At 40.0% G+C, this 17,448-nt stretch overlaps 1 protein-coding gene across 4 annotated transcripts in view; it reads left to right on the top strand.

Annotated features, from left to right (window-relative positions):
- Positions 1 to 12,094, top strand: part of LOC119650020 — a 43,524-nt gene extending 31,430 nt beyond the window's left edge. For all 4 annotated transcript variants that reach the window (XM_038052493.1, XM_038052492.1, XM_038052494.1 and 1 more), the window contains 4 exons: positions 10,475 to 10,592; positions 10,651 to 10,857; positions 10,914 to 11,036; positions 11,145 to 12,094. In XM_038052493.1, coding sequence (XP_037908421.1) covers positions 10,475 to 10,592; positions 10,651 to 10,857; positions 10,914 to 11,036; positions 11,145 to 11,991 — 1,295 coding nt within the window. In that variant the 3' untranslated portion in view covers positions 11,992 to 12,094. The remainder of the gene's footprint in view (positions 1 to 10,474; positions 10,593 to 10,650; positions 10,858 to 10,913; positions 11,037 to 11,144) is intronic.
- The last annotated feature ends 5,354 nt before the right edge of the window (positions 12,095 to 17,448 follow it).

Below are 17,448 nucleotides of genomic sequence, written 5' to 3'. Positions count from 1 at the left end.
CCGTCCACCACCACCACCTATTGAGCCAGATTTTATCCATTAGTAGATGATCGTGGATCGCTCATAAATTTCATCGTTATATGGTCATGAACCGTCCATCCTCCTATAATAATAATAATCGTTGGTGCAACAATCAATATTGGATCAGGGCCTTGCGGTGTTTTACAGCACTTCATTTGCGACCGTAACGGTACACTGCAGTACACTGTAGGGGGCAATGTGGTCAGCATTGCGTTCACCCGAGATTATTACCCTGATTGGACTCAGGTGCTCACACCAGTCACGGTAACAAATCCCTCTGCCAGGAGTAAGATTTGAACCGCGACCAAGAGTCTTCGAGCCAAAAAGTCTTCTCCCGAACGCGGCTAAGAATTCGCAGCTTTTTTACTATAAACCTAACGGCCCGAAGAAACATTAGGGTTAGCAAAATCATTGTCTTCTTCACTAAGACCTTTGACCGTATGGTGAGACGTTTCGAGCGGAACGGTTTTTGAAAGCTGAAATAGGCTTGGTTGGCTGCCAAGAACCGTACGTGGACGTTTTTGTCAGAGCTGTTATCGGTTGTGACTTTCGACACTAGATAGGAGAAGTTTTCAATAGTTTTAAAGCTGTATTGTACTATCTTTATTCTTCTTATTTGATCTGTGCCATTTGGTACTGTTTCTTCTTTCGGTTTTGGTGTGTCATTGTTACCGTCCATTTCGCTTTACTATCATTAATGTGCGACTCTTAGCCGCGTTCGCGAGAAGAATCCTCCGAAGAATTTTTGGCCTCCTACATGAGGATGGACAATTCCATAGCCTACATAACGACGAAATCTATGAGCGATACCCCGACTGTCTGGTTGTGGATAAAATCCGGCTCAACATGTTGCGGTGGCCGGGTCACTGATGAGGATGATCCAGCCTGAAAAGTCTATAAGGGGAATATTTATGATAGAAAAAGAAGACGAGGCAGAGCCAGCCTGAGATGAAGCGATGGCGTAGGTTAGGATGCCAGACAGCTGATTAAGGCATGCCTAGACCGGATACCGATTGTTGGCCCGTTGATGATGATGATCGTTAATGCGCCCCGCTTGCTCGTTCTGGAAGAAGGGGAAAAAGGCAGATTGCACATCTCGGGTTTTTCTTCCCATTACGTGAATATCGTCAGCATAGTTCAGTAGTTGTGTGGAATTAAAGAGGATAGTATCTCTAATATTTACATTGGCGTCGCTGATTTGATGTTGTTTATATTATCATCACGTATAACCATTTCCAGGGCTAGGTTCAAAAGGAAACATCATAGTGCATCGCCTTTTCTTAGACAGTTGTTGATGTTGAAAGGTCTCGAGAGCGAGCCTGCAGTTTGAGAGAGTATGGAGAGTGTGGACATATTGAACCCAGCGAGATAGCGCAGAATATCAAATACCTGTATATGATAATCCTCTACCTCTATAATTCTATAGATAATTTCCCTTTACCAATCATTAGGTGTTGATTCGCTGCTCCAAACCTTGAAAATTAGTTGATGAATCGCTTGCTTTAGTTGGATGTATTTAACCAGTTTAATTGTAATTCCATCCGCTTCCGGCAACTTATGATCTTACGCCGATGAATTGCACGCACTGTTTCTTCCATGCTTGGTGGTGACAGTATTTGTCCGTGGTTTTTAATTGGCGTGACTCCCAATTAGACGATGTTCTGGTTACCATCGCTCCATACGGTCGGAAATCAGACTTCCTTCGCTGTCTCGGCAAAATGAGCATCGAGTTGTATAAGACTTCATTCTGCTGACTTATTGGTAAAACTTGGGCCGCTTGTGCGGTTGCTTCCTGTACTTCTCAAGTTTACAGACCTGTTGGTTCTCCCAAGCTTCCTCTATGCATCTATGAATTTGCTTCTCCACCCTATAGGATTCGTGATGGGTCTCTGCGTTTGCCCGCGTCCATAGAGATTGTTGAATTGCAGAGTATGCAGCATTCTTCCGTTGGTAGCTTACAATTACCGACGAACCAGTAGTTCTAAAATGCACTCCCCCTCTCCCTCCTTAAATTTTCATCAAAATAATAGATTGTGTCCGTATCTGGATAGTTCAGCGGTTACAGCTTAAGGCTGTCGTACGGAAGGTCGCAGTTTAAATCTCACTGGTGGCAGTGGAATTTGTAACGTGATTTGAGGTCGGATGCCAGTCAACTCAGCTGTGAAAGAGTACTTGAGCCAAATCAGGGTAATAATCTCCGACGAGCGCAATACTGGCCACATTGCCTCCTATAGGTTACTGTAATCCTGTAATGTACCGTAATGGTCTTGAATGAAGTGTTCTAATACACTTCAATGCGCTGATCCAATTGGATTGTTGCACCAACGATTATTATTATTATTAAACTTATTTTGAACTCAGTACGATTGATACGTACGTCGCAAAAAAAGTAAAATTGGGATTTTCCGATGAGTTGCAGTTGCCAGATGTTGCCAAACCGAGCTTTGATCAAAGAGGGTGATTAGAGATATCTAATTATTCTATATATTCTACATATTTTCCGGCAATTATATGGTATACCTCATTATAAGAAAATTTGCATTCATGGCGTAGCTATTAGTACTACAATATATGTTATTAGAGAATAACTCTGTCGTCATCTGCATATATTAACGATACGAACACTAATCTTCACTTGTAATTTTAAATTCTAAAACCTCAGGGTAAACAACTGTTGTATTTAATGTATTTATTTCGATGCATATTGCTTGTCGAATTCAATTTTAATTGAAAGCGTTTCATGGTAAGATCGAAAAGGCTGTCCTTAGGATCCGTTTTCCTGCGGAAACCTATGATAATGACAGACTGAGTTCTGAAGGTTGATAGGGTTGATTGTTGAGGCGTTTAGAAAGGAAGAAATGGAAACTATTAAACACTGATGAGAGAGAATATTTTGGCATGAACATTTGCCTTTGTATTTTTTGATGACGCTTTAAGGTCCTCCTCTTCAAAGGCTTTCAAAAATAACACAGCATTTAAATTGTAACAAAGATTATTTGCATTTTTACCTTTTTATTTTGCGGTTGGGTAGAATTAGAAGGGACAAGTTTGCTTTCAGGAGGAAAAGTTACAATATAAGTACTGACCCTTTCCTTTTAAGCTTTTGTGTAAAACAACATTTTATTAAAACCGATTCACTGTCTGTCTGTCACACGTATTTTTTCCAAAACGGCTGCCCAACCGATCCGAACGAAATTTAATGGACAGATGGGAACTACGAAATCCCACGCATACAATAAGTGACATAAATTTACGTGGAGGTTAAAGGGGTCTCCCCATATATGCAAAGGGAGGATTTCACTTTTTTTTCACCATATACATATAGTCATCTGGGGTATCAAATGAAAGGTCGCGATTAGTATTTTCTGAGACTGATATTAGTTTGTCGTGGATTGTAAAATACGCGAGTAAAGAGTCAAAATCTGCATACTTAAAGTGAGACAAAACTCATTTTCCGAAACTACCCAACTCAAAAATCTGACAATAATCAGGGTGGTGCGCTTTAATGAAATCTAGGCTTTTTAGAAATTGATTGAGAAATCCCCCTTAAATTCATCCTAGGGCTACTAGAACAATCACATCCAGGTTGTAGCAGTTCACACTTATCAATTTAACATGAATTTACTGCATCTCAAGTCATGCAAATAAGATGCTGACGTCATAATTAGCGAGAATAATTGACAATCGAGTGCAATATTAAAATTCCATTCCTGAAGAATCTGCTTCTCCCCAGCCCTTTTTTGTATCATTTGTAGGTTAACTTTCATTTACTAATATATTGAACTCCTAGTGTGAAGCCTATGGGGATGAACATTAACAATACAGTGCTATCTAGATCAAATCATTTGTGTAAATGTCTTTTTAAAAAGTAGAGGGCAATGAAATTTTTAACTATGTTCACATGGAACTGCCAGGAACTCATCACTCCTCACATAGGGAAACACAAAACTTTTTAAATCTGTTGCATCTAGTTTCCGGTTTCCCGACTTATTTACTTTTATTTCTTCGAATGTCGAAGAGAACAGATCTTCCGTCAGGATACATATTATCGTTTCGTTCCTTACCCATTTGCTTCGCGAAATCCTTGTTGACACTCCCAGGTGTTCTTGACTCTGCCTTGAATGTAGACTGTTCCGGTGCAGCTAATTAGCCGCACGTAGAAAGAGCTGCATTAACCTTAATTTTTAGAGATTTCAGTAAATCCTTTAATACATATGTGTACATCCTCTTGCTGGCTAATCTGATCAGCTCTGCTGTTGCCTTCCACTGAGCTCTATTTTCTGAACGGAGGCTCTTATCCTCGCTCAGAAGATTAGAGTCTTGGCATGGGCAATTGCTACGAGCGGGATCACTCTAAAGTTTGACTGACATACCTTTTACCCAATAATATATGTAACACAATAAAACCGTGTAGAAAAATACGAAGATGGTAAAGGACCTAATGATGTTTTCAATGTAATTAAACTATTGTTTTAGAGAACATGTTACTATTTCTTTCCAAGAACAGATCTGTGTACTCGTTTCGTACTATATATTGAAAACGCAAAGCTGATTTTTTTTACATGGAAGACTGAGAAAACCGGCTAAATTTAGTAGACCCAAAGAAAGACTGAAATTAAAAATCTACATAATATAGTATGCACACATTACTTATTTTTCTTCTGGCTGTGGCAGTAGTTTTTAAGTTGAACTTATAAAACATACAGTTTGGCCTTAACAACTATCAAAGAGAGGAAGTGAATATGTGTGGTATTCGAAATACAGGCCCTCCATTGACCTTGTAATAGATAAATATTGCACTTGAACTGTTGGCGGTCAAAATGCAACCCAACTCGAGTCGGTCGAACGAATACTAGTTTTTCTATATGTACACTCAACAGTTTAGCTAACTCTATGAAGACAATATTCAGATAATTATTATATTGGCTCAAGTATACCTGTTTATACCTTATTCGTCTCATTCTTGACATACAAACCGAAGCTTTGCTACACCGCGCTATGTTTGAATACATATATCTATATAAATCTGAACAAAATGTGCAGTCATAGCTGGTTTTCTTCTCTAGAGGCTGTGTTTTTCTCAAGATGTATGCATATTATTTCCAGAGAGTTGCATAACTCATTCTTAAGATACGTACGCTGAGATTTTTCTATTAAAACTGGTTGGAGAGTTGAGAAAAATCCGATTCAAGATTACTGCAGTGGCCAGCGGTAATAATTAAGGTATTACAAAATAGGAAGCAATTTTTCTGTACATGAAATAGTAGCGCTGGTGAAAACAATAATTTCTTGATTTTTGTTGGCGTTGTGACATTTGCTGAGAAAGATATGACTTTTTTCAGAAGTTGATGATCTTAAGTAGACCTTCGGTAGTTCTATTACCTTATACTTATTATGGGGTGTTTCGTAAAATCCATGCTTTTTTTTGTAAAATGGACTCTGGTGAATATTGTGACGAAAACTCGAGTAATTTTCAAACAATACGTTGCGATTTAATTTGAGCCAGTCAGCTAGACTAAAAGTTTATCTAGATGTGTCAGCATTTCTCAATATAAACTCATTTAAGATATGTTTGGTAAGTCTATTCTAATAATGTGTTGTAAATAAGCTTTGGAGGCGCGATCTTTAAAGGAGTAGAGAGAAAAAATAGCAACTCTGTAAAGATATCCCACACATATTAGAGACATATTATTTGTTCAGCATGCTGGCCCTAAGTCCAGATAAAGAAATAGTAAGTAGTAAGTAAAACTATAATAAAATGCTGAGAACTGGGAAAGAGGTGAATAAAGTATAGTAGGAGTTACTCTGCTGTCATAAATCGTACCTGACAGGTCCCGCAAAAGGCGGACCAAGAAAACTCATTCAATAAGTGAGGACGTTGGAAGTTTGGCCATCCAAAGATCCATTGTTCCATTGCAGACGGTTAATCTCACAATTTGCACATCCAAGTCGAAAAAATCGGCGGTTTTGCCTCGTTACATCTTTATTTGTTGTTTTTGTGATAGTTTGGTAAATTGTCACGTCGGATACCTTAATAAAGAAAATCCAATAAGATTTATTAAAAGTGGCCGAGTGAATCCTGAGAATAACTGTCTGCAGTTTGATAAAATGTAAATTTGAGAAAAGCGCCTTTGAACTTTTTCACCGGTTATTTAGGTGGCATTTAAAAAAAAGACATTTAACATTTACAATTGATCAATTTGCTATCTTTGGATCATACAGAGGTACTTCTGAGTCGATATATTCCTGCTCCTCTTCTCTTGCTGAGCTACTTTTTAAACGAACTCTCTTCTTTTGTCGTAGCCTTTTCCGCCATTGCGACCGTCTCTTCATCTTTTTGTACGGCGTATTCATAGGATTTAAAGGGGCAGCCCATTATGTCTTGAATTTTGAACAGAGTTCTCCATTCTTGACTGAACCCGGCCAAAAAGTATGCATACTTTAAGGAAATGTAAATGTTTGTTAGGGAATAATCGCCTAAACATTCTGTTATAACACTTGAATTTCTTTCTAAAACTGTAGGACGTGACTTCTAAAGGTATATAGAATGGAAAAACAACAAATTCAATTTTTCAAACATTTTTACCTTTTTCACCTTGATTGCAACAGGAAATTATGAATCGCTTCTATGATTTCGTCTTTTGATTGATTGAATTGATTCAATGTCTCGATCGATTGTAACCAAATTTGATAAGAAGGTGTGGCCTGTGAGTCCCTTGGCATGTGGCCAGGGACGCCATTTTGTGTTGAGTTTGAAGGGAGGCTCCCCATGCGTGTGAAAGGAAAGTGTAAATTTTTTTTCACCAAATATGGTCATGTGGGATATCAAACGAAAAGGATCCATTCTGTTTCTGATATTGGAAAAACATAGAGGAGTGAGGGCCCAATATGTGCCCCGAAAAGTAAAGCAGTTCTCGTTCTCACAACCTATCCAACCGAAAAATCTGAAAAAAATCTCAGTTGTATTATACATATCTACAAAATCATGGCTTCGGTTTTGATAACTGCATAAATAAAGTTAATAAGAGTATGTTTCCATATTCTGGAAATTTACGCGGCAACCCCCTTAAGTTCATCTTAGAAGTACATATATATTTATACATTTAACCAGCGGTATTCGATATATGTACTATATATGTACATATGTATGCTCTTGTGTACGAAGTAAATCGGAAATATGGGTACGATCAATTTATATACGTGCATACACATATATGTACAGTATTCGGTAATAGGCAGTTTGTTGGTTTTGGGTGAGGATAATATCTATGTCTGTAATATGTACGCATATCTTGTAGTTTGGAAAAATATGAAGTAATATATTGGAATTGTATACACAGAAGGAAAAATGTGCGTAGAAGTTTTTCACATAAGACTAACACAAAACCTTTATACCCGAAGCGCGAGCTTCCGGTATTCCGATTTGTTTCCACTGTCAAAAGAACTCGTGAATTGACACTAATGACCATGACGACCCATCATTAGACGTGGGATGTCGCGAGTTAAGTGCCTTCGTCTCTGCATGGTCGGCATCAGGACATAAGCAAATTAGTGCGGGCCAAACAAATATGTCCTATCTGTCAAAAGCGGACACCAATGCATCCATGTTTTTTGCCCAGCTATCGACCAGCCGCGGCAGACAGATGTTGGAGATACTTCGAGTAGATTTCAACAGAATAATTTACCCGGTTTCCACTTTCACAAACACCGCCGTTAATTGAAGCAATTCCGCCTGCCAACGCAATAGAAAATGAGGAAGCAATCAAACGAGTGGGAATGGGAAAAAGCGACAAGAGCTGAGGACATCGCAGCTAAACTCTAGAAAGTGGAAAACTGGGACCCAAATTTAGTTATCTCTTTAATTACGTTATTGAGAAGAGTAGAATGCAATAAAGCACGATCATTCGAATAAGGAAGTATGAAGGCGGTGCAGAAGAAGTATTTTTTAACGCATTCTTGGGAATCATATTCGCAAGGTCATTCAAATAATCGTAAATCAAACCTGCCTAATTTTTCATGAAGAAACATCGAGGGGATCATCGTTCTCTCTACATTGTATACCTGAAATTAGAAGCGATTTTTAACAGTGTGGAACAGAAAATTATTCCGATATGCATTGCAACAACACCGAGTGCCAGAAGAACTTGTGTGACAGGTTGAATGGTTTCATCGCAATCCCGCATATCTCGAAATGTTGCAGGCATTCAAAACCCCTCCATATCTCTGTTCTTTTCATGGACATCCATCCTTTAACGGTCTTCTATAAAGATGATGTCCTCCTACCGTCTCCCAACAAACTGATCTCGAGCAACTAGTCCAAAAGTGGAATGATAGCAGATGGTCGTGCATTCTCGATGGCATGGACATGTAATTCGCGCTAGTAGGAATTCACTTGTCAAGGTCTGAAGATCGAAGTCGATGGGAAATGACCAGTAGGCCGCTCTAACCATCGTTGTGGTTTGATACGTTAGATGGTGATTTGATAGTCTCTCGATCTTAATCGATCAAGACGAGTGTATCCTGCTTCTCAATAAGACAAAGGATAAAGAAGAAAAAGAAAAATGTAGGAGTGTTGTCATATTGATTAACATTTTGTTTTGGAAATACTTATTGTAATTGTGGGATTCCCATTAATCTTTTTCTTTCTGTACTTCTATCATAAACATCCATTTCTAGCAAATTTCCTAAAGTAATAGTACATTATTATGAGCTCTTTTTGAGGGAACATTGGAATGAGCAACATTCTGAGGTTCAGATATTATAGAAGCAACAATGGGCAAACAAATATTTCTGGACAAGTGACTGGACCAAAATACCATGCCAGATACATCCTTGGAGGGATATAACAGAGCATTGCTTATTAATGCTGCTAAAACGACACATATTCCCAGTATGCATGCAGTAGCTTAATTGCTGGTGAAATAATGAATTGCCTTATCAGTGAATTGCATGAATTACTGTGCTAGATAAAAAGCCCAGGGAAACGTATTGGACGGATTTCAAGATGCTAGCACAGTTTGTTGCGGAGGTGAAAGCTGACTCAGGGCTAATCAGAGAACGGTATCGGTACAGCTTCATGGTATCTCGACACATTGAGTCGCGCAGCCATCTGGCTTCGGGATAGCACTCGACTTAGAGTTTTTGCTAAAGCCGAAGTATTCGTCTGTTTCTGGAGTCGGCGTTTAGGGATAACGTTATTCAGTGTTTATCTAACATCGAGTGAGACAATACTGGATTTTCGATGCAAGCTTGATGCTTTTGAGTGCGGCGTTTTGAGCACGGAGGGGTGGATCTTCATTGGGGTGATTTCAATGCCAGGACCCTTGAATGGGGCGTGATTCATCCAGATTCTAGATGGAAACGGCTTCTGAAAATGGCGGTGAGAACGGCGCTCGTAGTTTTAAACATCGTATTAACGCTAACGTTTTGGTGCCTCGGCTGCTAAGAAAGCATCCCTTACGTAACGTTCATATTGGAACCACTGATGCTGTCGGTAAATGGGTGCGAGTTCTGGAAAACTTCTCAGTAAGTAATTACCAAAACATCGCATTCGAAGTGGTTGACGCTATTCTCTATACGTGGAGTCGAAACCAACGGCCAAGTATCTTGGATTAACACTCGACTTGGAGATGAGCTGTTTCGAGCAATTCAAAGCAGTAGTGGTCCTTTATCTATCAAGGGATGTCTTCTTATGAGTGCAGCACAATCCGTTCTGCTCTACAGCGCGGAGGTCTGGCTTGACGCCGTTGTCAAGGACCCAAGTGCAGAAGTCGGGAGCTTTGCGGGTGGCGTCTGCAACAGGATTCAGGTTGGCTTGTTACAAGGGGTTCCTTGAACTAACAATTCGCTTCCTCCTCTCCCTTCCATTGATAAGAGAAATTTCTTGACTTGAAGGCCCCATAAGCCGGGAGAGTGGAAGAGGTAGCTCGAGTTAATGAGTCAAACGATTCTAGGCAAGTTCTCAGATGACATGGAGGTATTTAGATGGTAGTCCAGCGCTGTACTCAAATGGTGAAACCGATCACGATGAGTCGACCCTGCTTGTGAACGGGACAAAGGCTGAAGTGTACCGTTGCAAAAGTTCAACGCTCCGTACCTAAACCTTGACATGAGCGAATACACCCGTACGGAAGCATCAAAGAGTTGGGAGATTTAAAGGTAACGGATCACCCAAACCACACGTCTCGATCTGTCTTTTCAATGCCGAAATGAGTAATATGCAACAGATTCCTCCATGGTGTTAAGAATCTTAGGAGATTATTAGACCAACGATTGTACTTTGACAGAACTAGATCAACCGTCGATCAACTTTGGTTACCAAAACCTTTAGCACTTCACTTGATTCTGATGAAAATTCTTTACTACATTAGGTATTGATAACTTCGTGAGAGATAAGCCGCAACTGGTTCCATTGAAATTATTTCAAATGAAAACTTGATAATTTGTCTTTCAGCTGCTGTCGGTTTCCTATTCCGACTTTCTGGTGATGCCGACAATACACCTTGTGATACTGACCTAACTAATTTTGAACCAAGTTTGCCCAGCTGGTACGATGACGTCAAATTTAAACGGTAACATAATCTTTTGCTTTTAAAGTTGTAATCTCAGATATAATCTCATTTTGCCCAGAGCTCAACGATATTTTGCGGACAATCGTGGAGGTATATTTGGTTCGAATATGGTCAGCCTCATCAGCCTTTTAGCCCAGCATAAAGGACTTCAAATTTTATGTGCGACTGGTCGCTCCAGTACGGCAGACACTGCAAGGAAACGCTATGTTTCAACAATTTTGCATACGCTAAGTTGGTATGAGTGCGACCTAACCCCAGGATCACAGTAAGACTAGGAAAAGAAGAATATAGCTAGTTTTAAAGTGTTTCCTTACCTTGCAGATCATGGGAGTCCTTGATGCGTGTAAGAAAATTGCACTTGAATGCTTCGAGATCTGCACAAAGTAAGAAAATTGGGATGATAACTCAAACAGAAATGACAGTAACGCAGTTTGGATTCATGGGGTGAGTTGACTACTACCTTTTGCTTGTCGACTCTTTGCGATAAGGGATGTGACTTGATTATGCTGTGGGATTTTTTTAATAATACTCGTACACGTTTTTCTTTTTCAGATTTGCACTGATCCGTCCAGATGTTTTCGGGATAGCTCATGACAACGAAGAAGATATAGAAGCATTTATTCATCTTTGGGCAGTGATAGGGTATATGTTGGGTATCAAGGATGAATTCAACTTTTGCCTTATGCCGGTCAATGTAGTCAAGAAGGTATCAGAAACCATCATGCGCTATTTCATCTTGCCAGCAGTGCAGTTAGAATCGCCACAATTCAAAGCAATGACCGAAGCCCTGGTGGATGGGTTGAAACAATTTGTGCCCTATATGTCGTACGAAATACAAATGTTTCTGACGAGGAGAGCCGTTTGCGTTCCAGGATATCAGTACAATAGGGATCGCGAGCAAGAACGACTTTGCCCTTCATTCATTTCAGAAGAAGGCATTCAGACATTGTTGAAGGAACGCTCTAAAATCACAGGCTACGAATATATGGAATTCGTATTTTTTCATAAAGTTCCGGTTTATAATTTTACCAAAAATACGATGGTGACTGAAGTTAATGGGAATATTGTTAGTCACAAGACTAATGTACCTGAAGATGTGATTGTAGAAAATGGAAAAAGTAGACCAATGGACGATGGATTCAGGACGAGACTTAGGAAATATTTGGATTTAGATGAAAGTACAAGTATCACTCTCACCTTAGTGGATTATGAAACTGAATGGAAAAACGCATTGAATGATTCCAAATTTTATGAATTGAGTCTTGAAAATCAGAAGAAATTGGCGTTTAGGGAAAAATTGAGGAAATTGTTCTCTGGAACAAGATTTGGGACTTATGTCATGGATTGGCTATTCAGTTTTTTAATGTGGCGGTTCCGGAGATACTTAAGTAGCTCGTGAAATATTCAATTAGTATAACCAAATAGTGTAAAAATTAGTCACTATATTTTCTCATTGGAATTTGTAAAATAATCAAGCTGAAATAAAAACCATAGTACAAATATTTTCGAGGTAAATTTCCTTATTTGAGAAACTAGCCCCCCTAATCCCATAAAAAAAAAGCTCCCTATCTTTCAGTTTTAGTGATAATGTTAAGTATTGTTTTAATACTTTAACATGAAAAATAATGCCTCTCCGCCACTACCTTGGAAGAGGTTCTAGAAGACATCTAGAGCAGGGTCGGTCACCTTCGCCCCTGTCGCACGTCAAGATAATAAAAAAAAACAACTCTTACCGCATTGACTTTGAAACTGACACTGGTCTTGTAAATGTAGAGTTCGCTGCTGTAAAATTCTTTTATTAAAATCTGTATTAAGGGGTATTTTTACCAGCCTTTGCATTGAGTTTACAGGACCATACTATCTCTTTGATGGATGCTCCAGTTTGCACTGAACCTGACTGTATGAGCTCGTTGGGGGAGATATGAGGGATCCCTCTACTAGAGAGCTATTTACAATTGCATAGTTATGATATTCACGTTGATAATAACTTACGACTGAAAAATCACACCGATGAGAAACAAATAAACAAACGGTGATTAGAAACTGTGTAAACTAAGGGGAAAACTCGATCTGGACAGGGCAGCTCGACTACCGAGCAAGATAAAGGTCGAAGATGAAGAAAAATACTCTTATCTCTCTCGAGAGTGAAGTAGTTCTGGTTAATTTCCGCATTGTTTGCATTGTTCATGTCAAAAGTAGTTGTTCATTATAATGGTCATATTTATTTATTTCCAAATTAGACATCAATTTTGAATAACGGTCTTTACTTGCGAAAATTAACGGTATAAAGCAAAGACCTTAGAGAAAGGTAAAGAATTACTCTTAGTATCATCTTCGTTTTGTCCGCAGATTGAAAGCGCATTCACGCATTAGTACTACCTGAATAAAGTAGCGTACCACAGTGGCATTCTTTGCGATCAATGCATCAATGAATGTCTTAATTTCAAAATTCCTACTGCAATGCCTTTTCCATGTCTCTTTATGTGGATCTGACTGCTGGCCGACTACGAAAGACATTAAATGCCGCCTGGCGATAATGGAGGCGAAGATGTTGCGTTGAATTAGTGTATGTATATTCATCCACAATCGATATAGGGTTGTCTCTCCTTGCCGCACAGTCATCGATTGATCTATGGGAAAATTTCCTGGTGGTCTCTATGAATATAGTTCTTACTAACTCATCAATCTAATATAGTATTTTCAGTTTTGGAAAGTGGAAACTTTGAGCAGAACGCAACTACCTCTTATTTGTACACCATTCCTGTAGTGGAAGCCTTGAAGCTGTCGGTTCAGACTTTTGCGGTCTCCGCTTTTCGCATTGGATAACATGGCAGCTAGCAATATTTCATTTTGTGCCAACGTTGCAGTAGAAGCAACATGGCAGGCGCAGCTGTGGAAGTCATTTCTGTCATATTGATCAGGTTTGCGAGAGCGTTAGGAAAAAATTCATAGGTTATGGCCCCGTTTTACGCCCTTCATCCAGACGAGCTGATTCGTATCAGTACCTGCTGCGGCCTGCTGCGGCGCTTGAACCGTGACGACGGTTGATACCCTCCACTCCTTGAATATGTTACCCTTTCTTCCACATTGTTTGCTTCGTAGTCAAATTCAACGTATCTAGAACAGGGCTTGAGAGATATTTGCTCTCTGACGGCCCAGCCTACTTTCACCTTACCTGTCATCGCAGTTTGTGCATTGGTTCTTCCGGTAATTTTATGCTTTGCGGCTTTCATTATCATTTAATTATCGGCTCGAATTTCATAGGTCTTGCGGTATTCTCTTTCATTGAGACTTTGTAAATATCCTTGCACTGTATAGTCTCCCGCCTTTCCACCCTTAGTTTACCCGGCTCTCCTAAGCACTTCTTCACTTTGCCAAAAAAGTTTTTCTCGGTCGCCTAGAGATCATTCCATCTACAGCATTACATACCCCTTTTAGAAACTTCTGATTCTTCTGATGTTCTTCTGGTGTCGCTGGTACATTTTAACTTTCCTGGTTTTTCTAGTGAAAGACTTTTGGTTTTTGGTGCCGTGCAGAGAATCTGCCCCATTTCCACAGCCGCCCTTTGACTTTTGAGATCACTTACGTCGATTTTAGAAAACTTTATGGACGAGATGAAATGCTAAGAAACATGCATTCATGTTTATGATTAAGCATATAATGTCAGGTGGTGAAAGGTAGTACAAGTCCCAGGGGGAAACGGAGATTGTTATTCACAATGGAGCATAAAAGTTGGGAAACGTTTGCTGAACCAACACCAACAGCTTTACTGTCAAACCATATCTCCACCTCCAAGTGGTAACTGCTGGGAGCTCTTTTTTAACGAAAAACTGCAGACGGAGAAGGATGAAGGCGAGTCTCCCGCCTCTAAAAACGGGGCAAATTGTACCAACTGGTCCATCAGGTTAGTGGTTGGGTAGGGCTAACTCTACACGGAAAACAAACTATTACGAAGCTACAAAAGGAACCTCGGACTGGATTGAGTATACAACAACGAACCCGGGAACGACAACGTAATAACGATTTGCGCATTTTCTCATGGCATGTGACTGCAGAGTCGGAGGAGGATATCATCTTCGAGGCAGTAGAACGAACCTTCGAAGCCTGTCCCAGGTATGATACCAAAATCATACTTGGTGATTTTAACAGCCAAGAAGGGATGGAGCCCGCATTCAGACGAAACGTTGGCTCTCATAGCTTACATCAAAATGCAAATGATAACGGACTGCGGATTGATAAATTCGCAGTGTCATAGGAAATGGTTGTTGAAAGTACCTAGCTTGCGCGGAAAGCAGTCGGCAGATTCATACCGAGTAGTGTTGCATCCTCAAAAGACACGGAGACGCGAAGAGACTTATCACGAACTCCGTCGAGCGGAGAAGTGACTTCACAGGCAGAAAAAGGAAGTCTGGATGAACCAGCAAGCACGAGGAGCAACCTCAATTCAATGTTTCACAGCGATGCTGTTGCAGAGCAACTCGCCATAATCTGGAATGGTTGGCCTATGCAGCACGATTGCTTAGTAAGAAAAAATAGGGTTCCCAATGAGATTGGTATAATCACTATCAGTCAAAGCGATTGGACCAGAACTAAACGACTTCACCTGCTTTTCATCATGAGCGAGCGGTTGACCGTTAACGTCCTCACAGCTTCATCGAGACATTTGCGACCACATGCAAATTCTTTGATGATGCGCTATACACTTATTGCGTTCTGCAGCATCTTTCACTTCCTTGACCATCGCAAATCAAATCCCCTTTTTTCATGGGGCACCCTACGTTGAACTTCTCGAGATTTCACTTCACTTACAGCGGTCAATAGAGCCTTCGACGATCTGCATAGTACCCAAGAAAGGGGTAGTTTTGATGGCGATATTCCCAGGCGGGGTAGTCAGTGTAGGTGCCATCCGATTAGCAAGATAGCTCTCCCATTGTCGAGCAACAGCTGGATAATATAAACGGTTAATGTTGAACTTCGGTGTCGTAGCCCTCCAAATCTGCGAGAAATGGAGTATCCCACAAGCATTAGGTGGTAATCCCTTTCGCATGGCGCCGGTCAGTTGAAACCTTTGCTGACTTTATGGCAGGCTCTGCGCCCAAACAATGTATCAACAATGACGAGTCGATGGAAGCTGAAGAAATCCACAGACTCCTCCTGCACTATCACCAAGGAATAAATCAGTGCAAATACTTTGGATAGCTGAGTGGTTAGGGCACAAGGCTGTCTTACAGAAGGTTGCGGTTCAAATCTCACTGGTGGCAGTGGAATTTGTATGGTGATATGACGTCGGGTACCAGTCGACTCAGCTGTGAATGAGTACCTGAGTCAAATCAGAGTAATAATGTCGGGCGAGCGCAATGCAGATGACATTGCCTCCTACAGTATACTGTAGTGTACTGTTACGGTCTTGAATGAAGTTCTCTAACACACTGCAAAGCCCTGATCCAATTGGATGCCCAAACGATTATTATTATTATATTCTATGATAAAGATGAATGCCAAAGGAAATTAACTCATCGGTAGTCAGGCATATGGTTATGAACATATTATAATATGAAATGAGACGTTCTTCAGAGTTCAGTAATCTCCTATTCAACAACTGGGATTGCATGACCCTTTCGATTAATTGGCTAGAAATTAATTTATCATCATATAATAATCTTAAATTAAATATGTAAATAGATGTAAACGACTTTTCAGAACAAATTGTAATGCGCAATGAAGGAGGGTGCATCTGCCTTTCGAAATATCGATACCTATATACATGTAAAATAGTGTTTGGGTGATTCAGTGATTATATCGCAGTGGAAATTCGCGGTTGAAATCTCAGTGGTTGTAGAGGAATTTGTTTCTTAGTTGGATGTCGGATACCAGTCTCCAGCTGTGAATGAGTACCTGTCGAATCAGAGTAATACTTACAGCGAGACCATGCTGACCCCATTGTCTCTACGACGTACCGTAGTCCTGTCGTGTACCGTTACCGCCTTGAATGAGATACTTCAAAACCCAGATACAATTTGAATTATGAGCCAAAGTTTACTAACACTATTATTATATCCAGAATCATTTGAAAACAATCTTTTTGGCAACATTCCACAAGCACAACGGACCAACTTGTTATCCAAATACACCCGCGAACACTTTCTTTATTGCATAATTAATTTTTGACGTGGATGAACGTTTTCTGTTGGTCCCCGTGAATATAATGAATTACTGAGTCGAACCTTTCCCTCCGAAAGTAGAAGCATTTAATTCGGTGAAAATCTTCAGCAAGAGACCGCCATTCCTATTTACAGTTCTACTACCCGATTCTTGCGGCTCTTGTATTCCTTTATCTTACAAAGCAGGCGCCTTAGCATAGACTATATACTAGTGTCCAAAAAGTAAGGCCAGTTTTCAATTAAAATTGCGCAGGTAAACCACACGTCAATATATATTTTTTTTTTTTAAAATAAAACCTTGCTAAAAATCGATTCACTGTCTGTCTGTTCGTGCGTATGTCTGTCACACGCACTACACGGTTATACTTATTGACACGAAATTTGGGAGTAAGATTGGAACTGTGAACCCCCATACATGTGGTGAATAGCATTGTTCAGAGTGGGAGGGGTAATTTTTTTGCGCTTAATATAGCTATGTAGGGAGTCAAATCAAAGGCATCGATTAGTACTTTCCGAACCAGGCACATTTGTTTTAGAAAGGGGGAAGTGGAGCTCCGAAAATGGTCAATTACTTCAAGGACCCATTCTCAGAAGCTACCCAACCGCGAAATCGGAGAAATCATGGTGGCCTGGCCACGTGGTATCTAGGCCTCAAAATACCTTCCATACGGATATTTGCTCAAATAAAGTTAGTA

This window comes from Hermetia illucens, chromosome 2 (assembly GCF_905115235.1).
Source record: "Hermetia illucens chromosome 2, iHerIll2.2.curated.20191125, whole genome shotgun sequence".
NCBI classification, from domain to species: Eukaryota; Metazoa; Arthropoda; class Insecta; order Diptera; family Stratiomyidae; genus Hermetia; species Hermetia illucens.
Note: the sequence above shows the minus strand (reverse complement) of the source record. Positions and strands in the feature narration are given on the sequence as shown.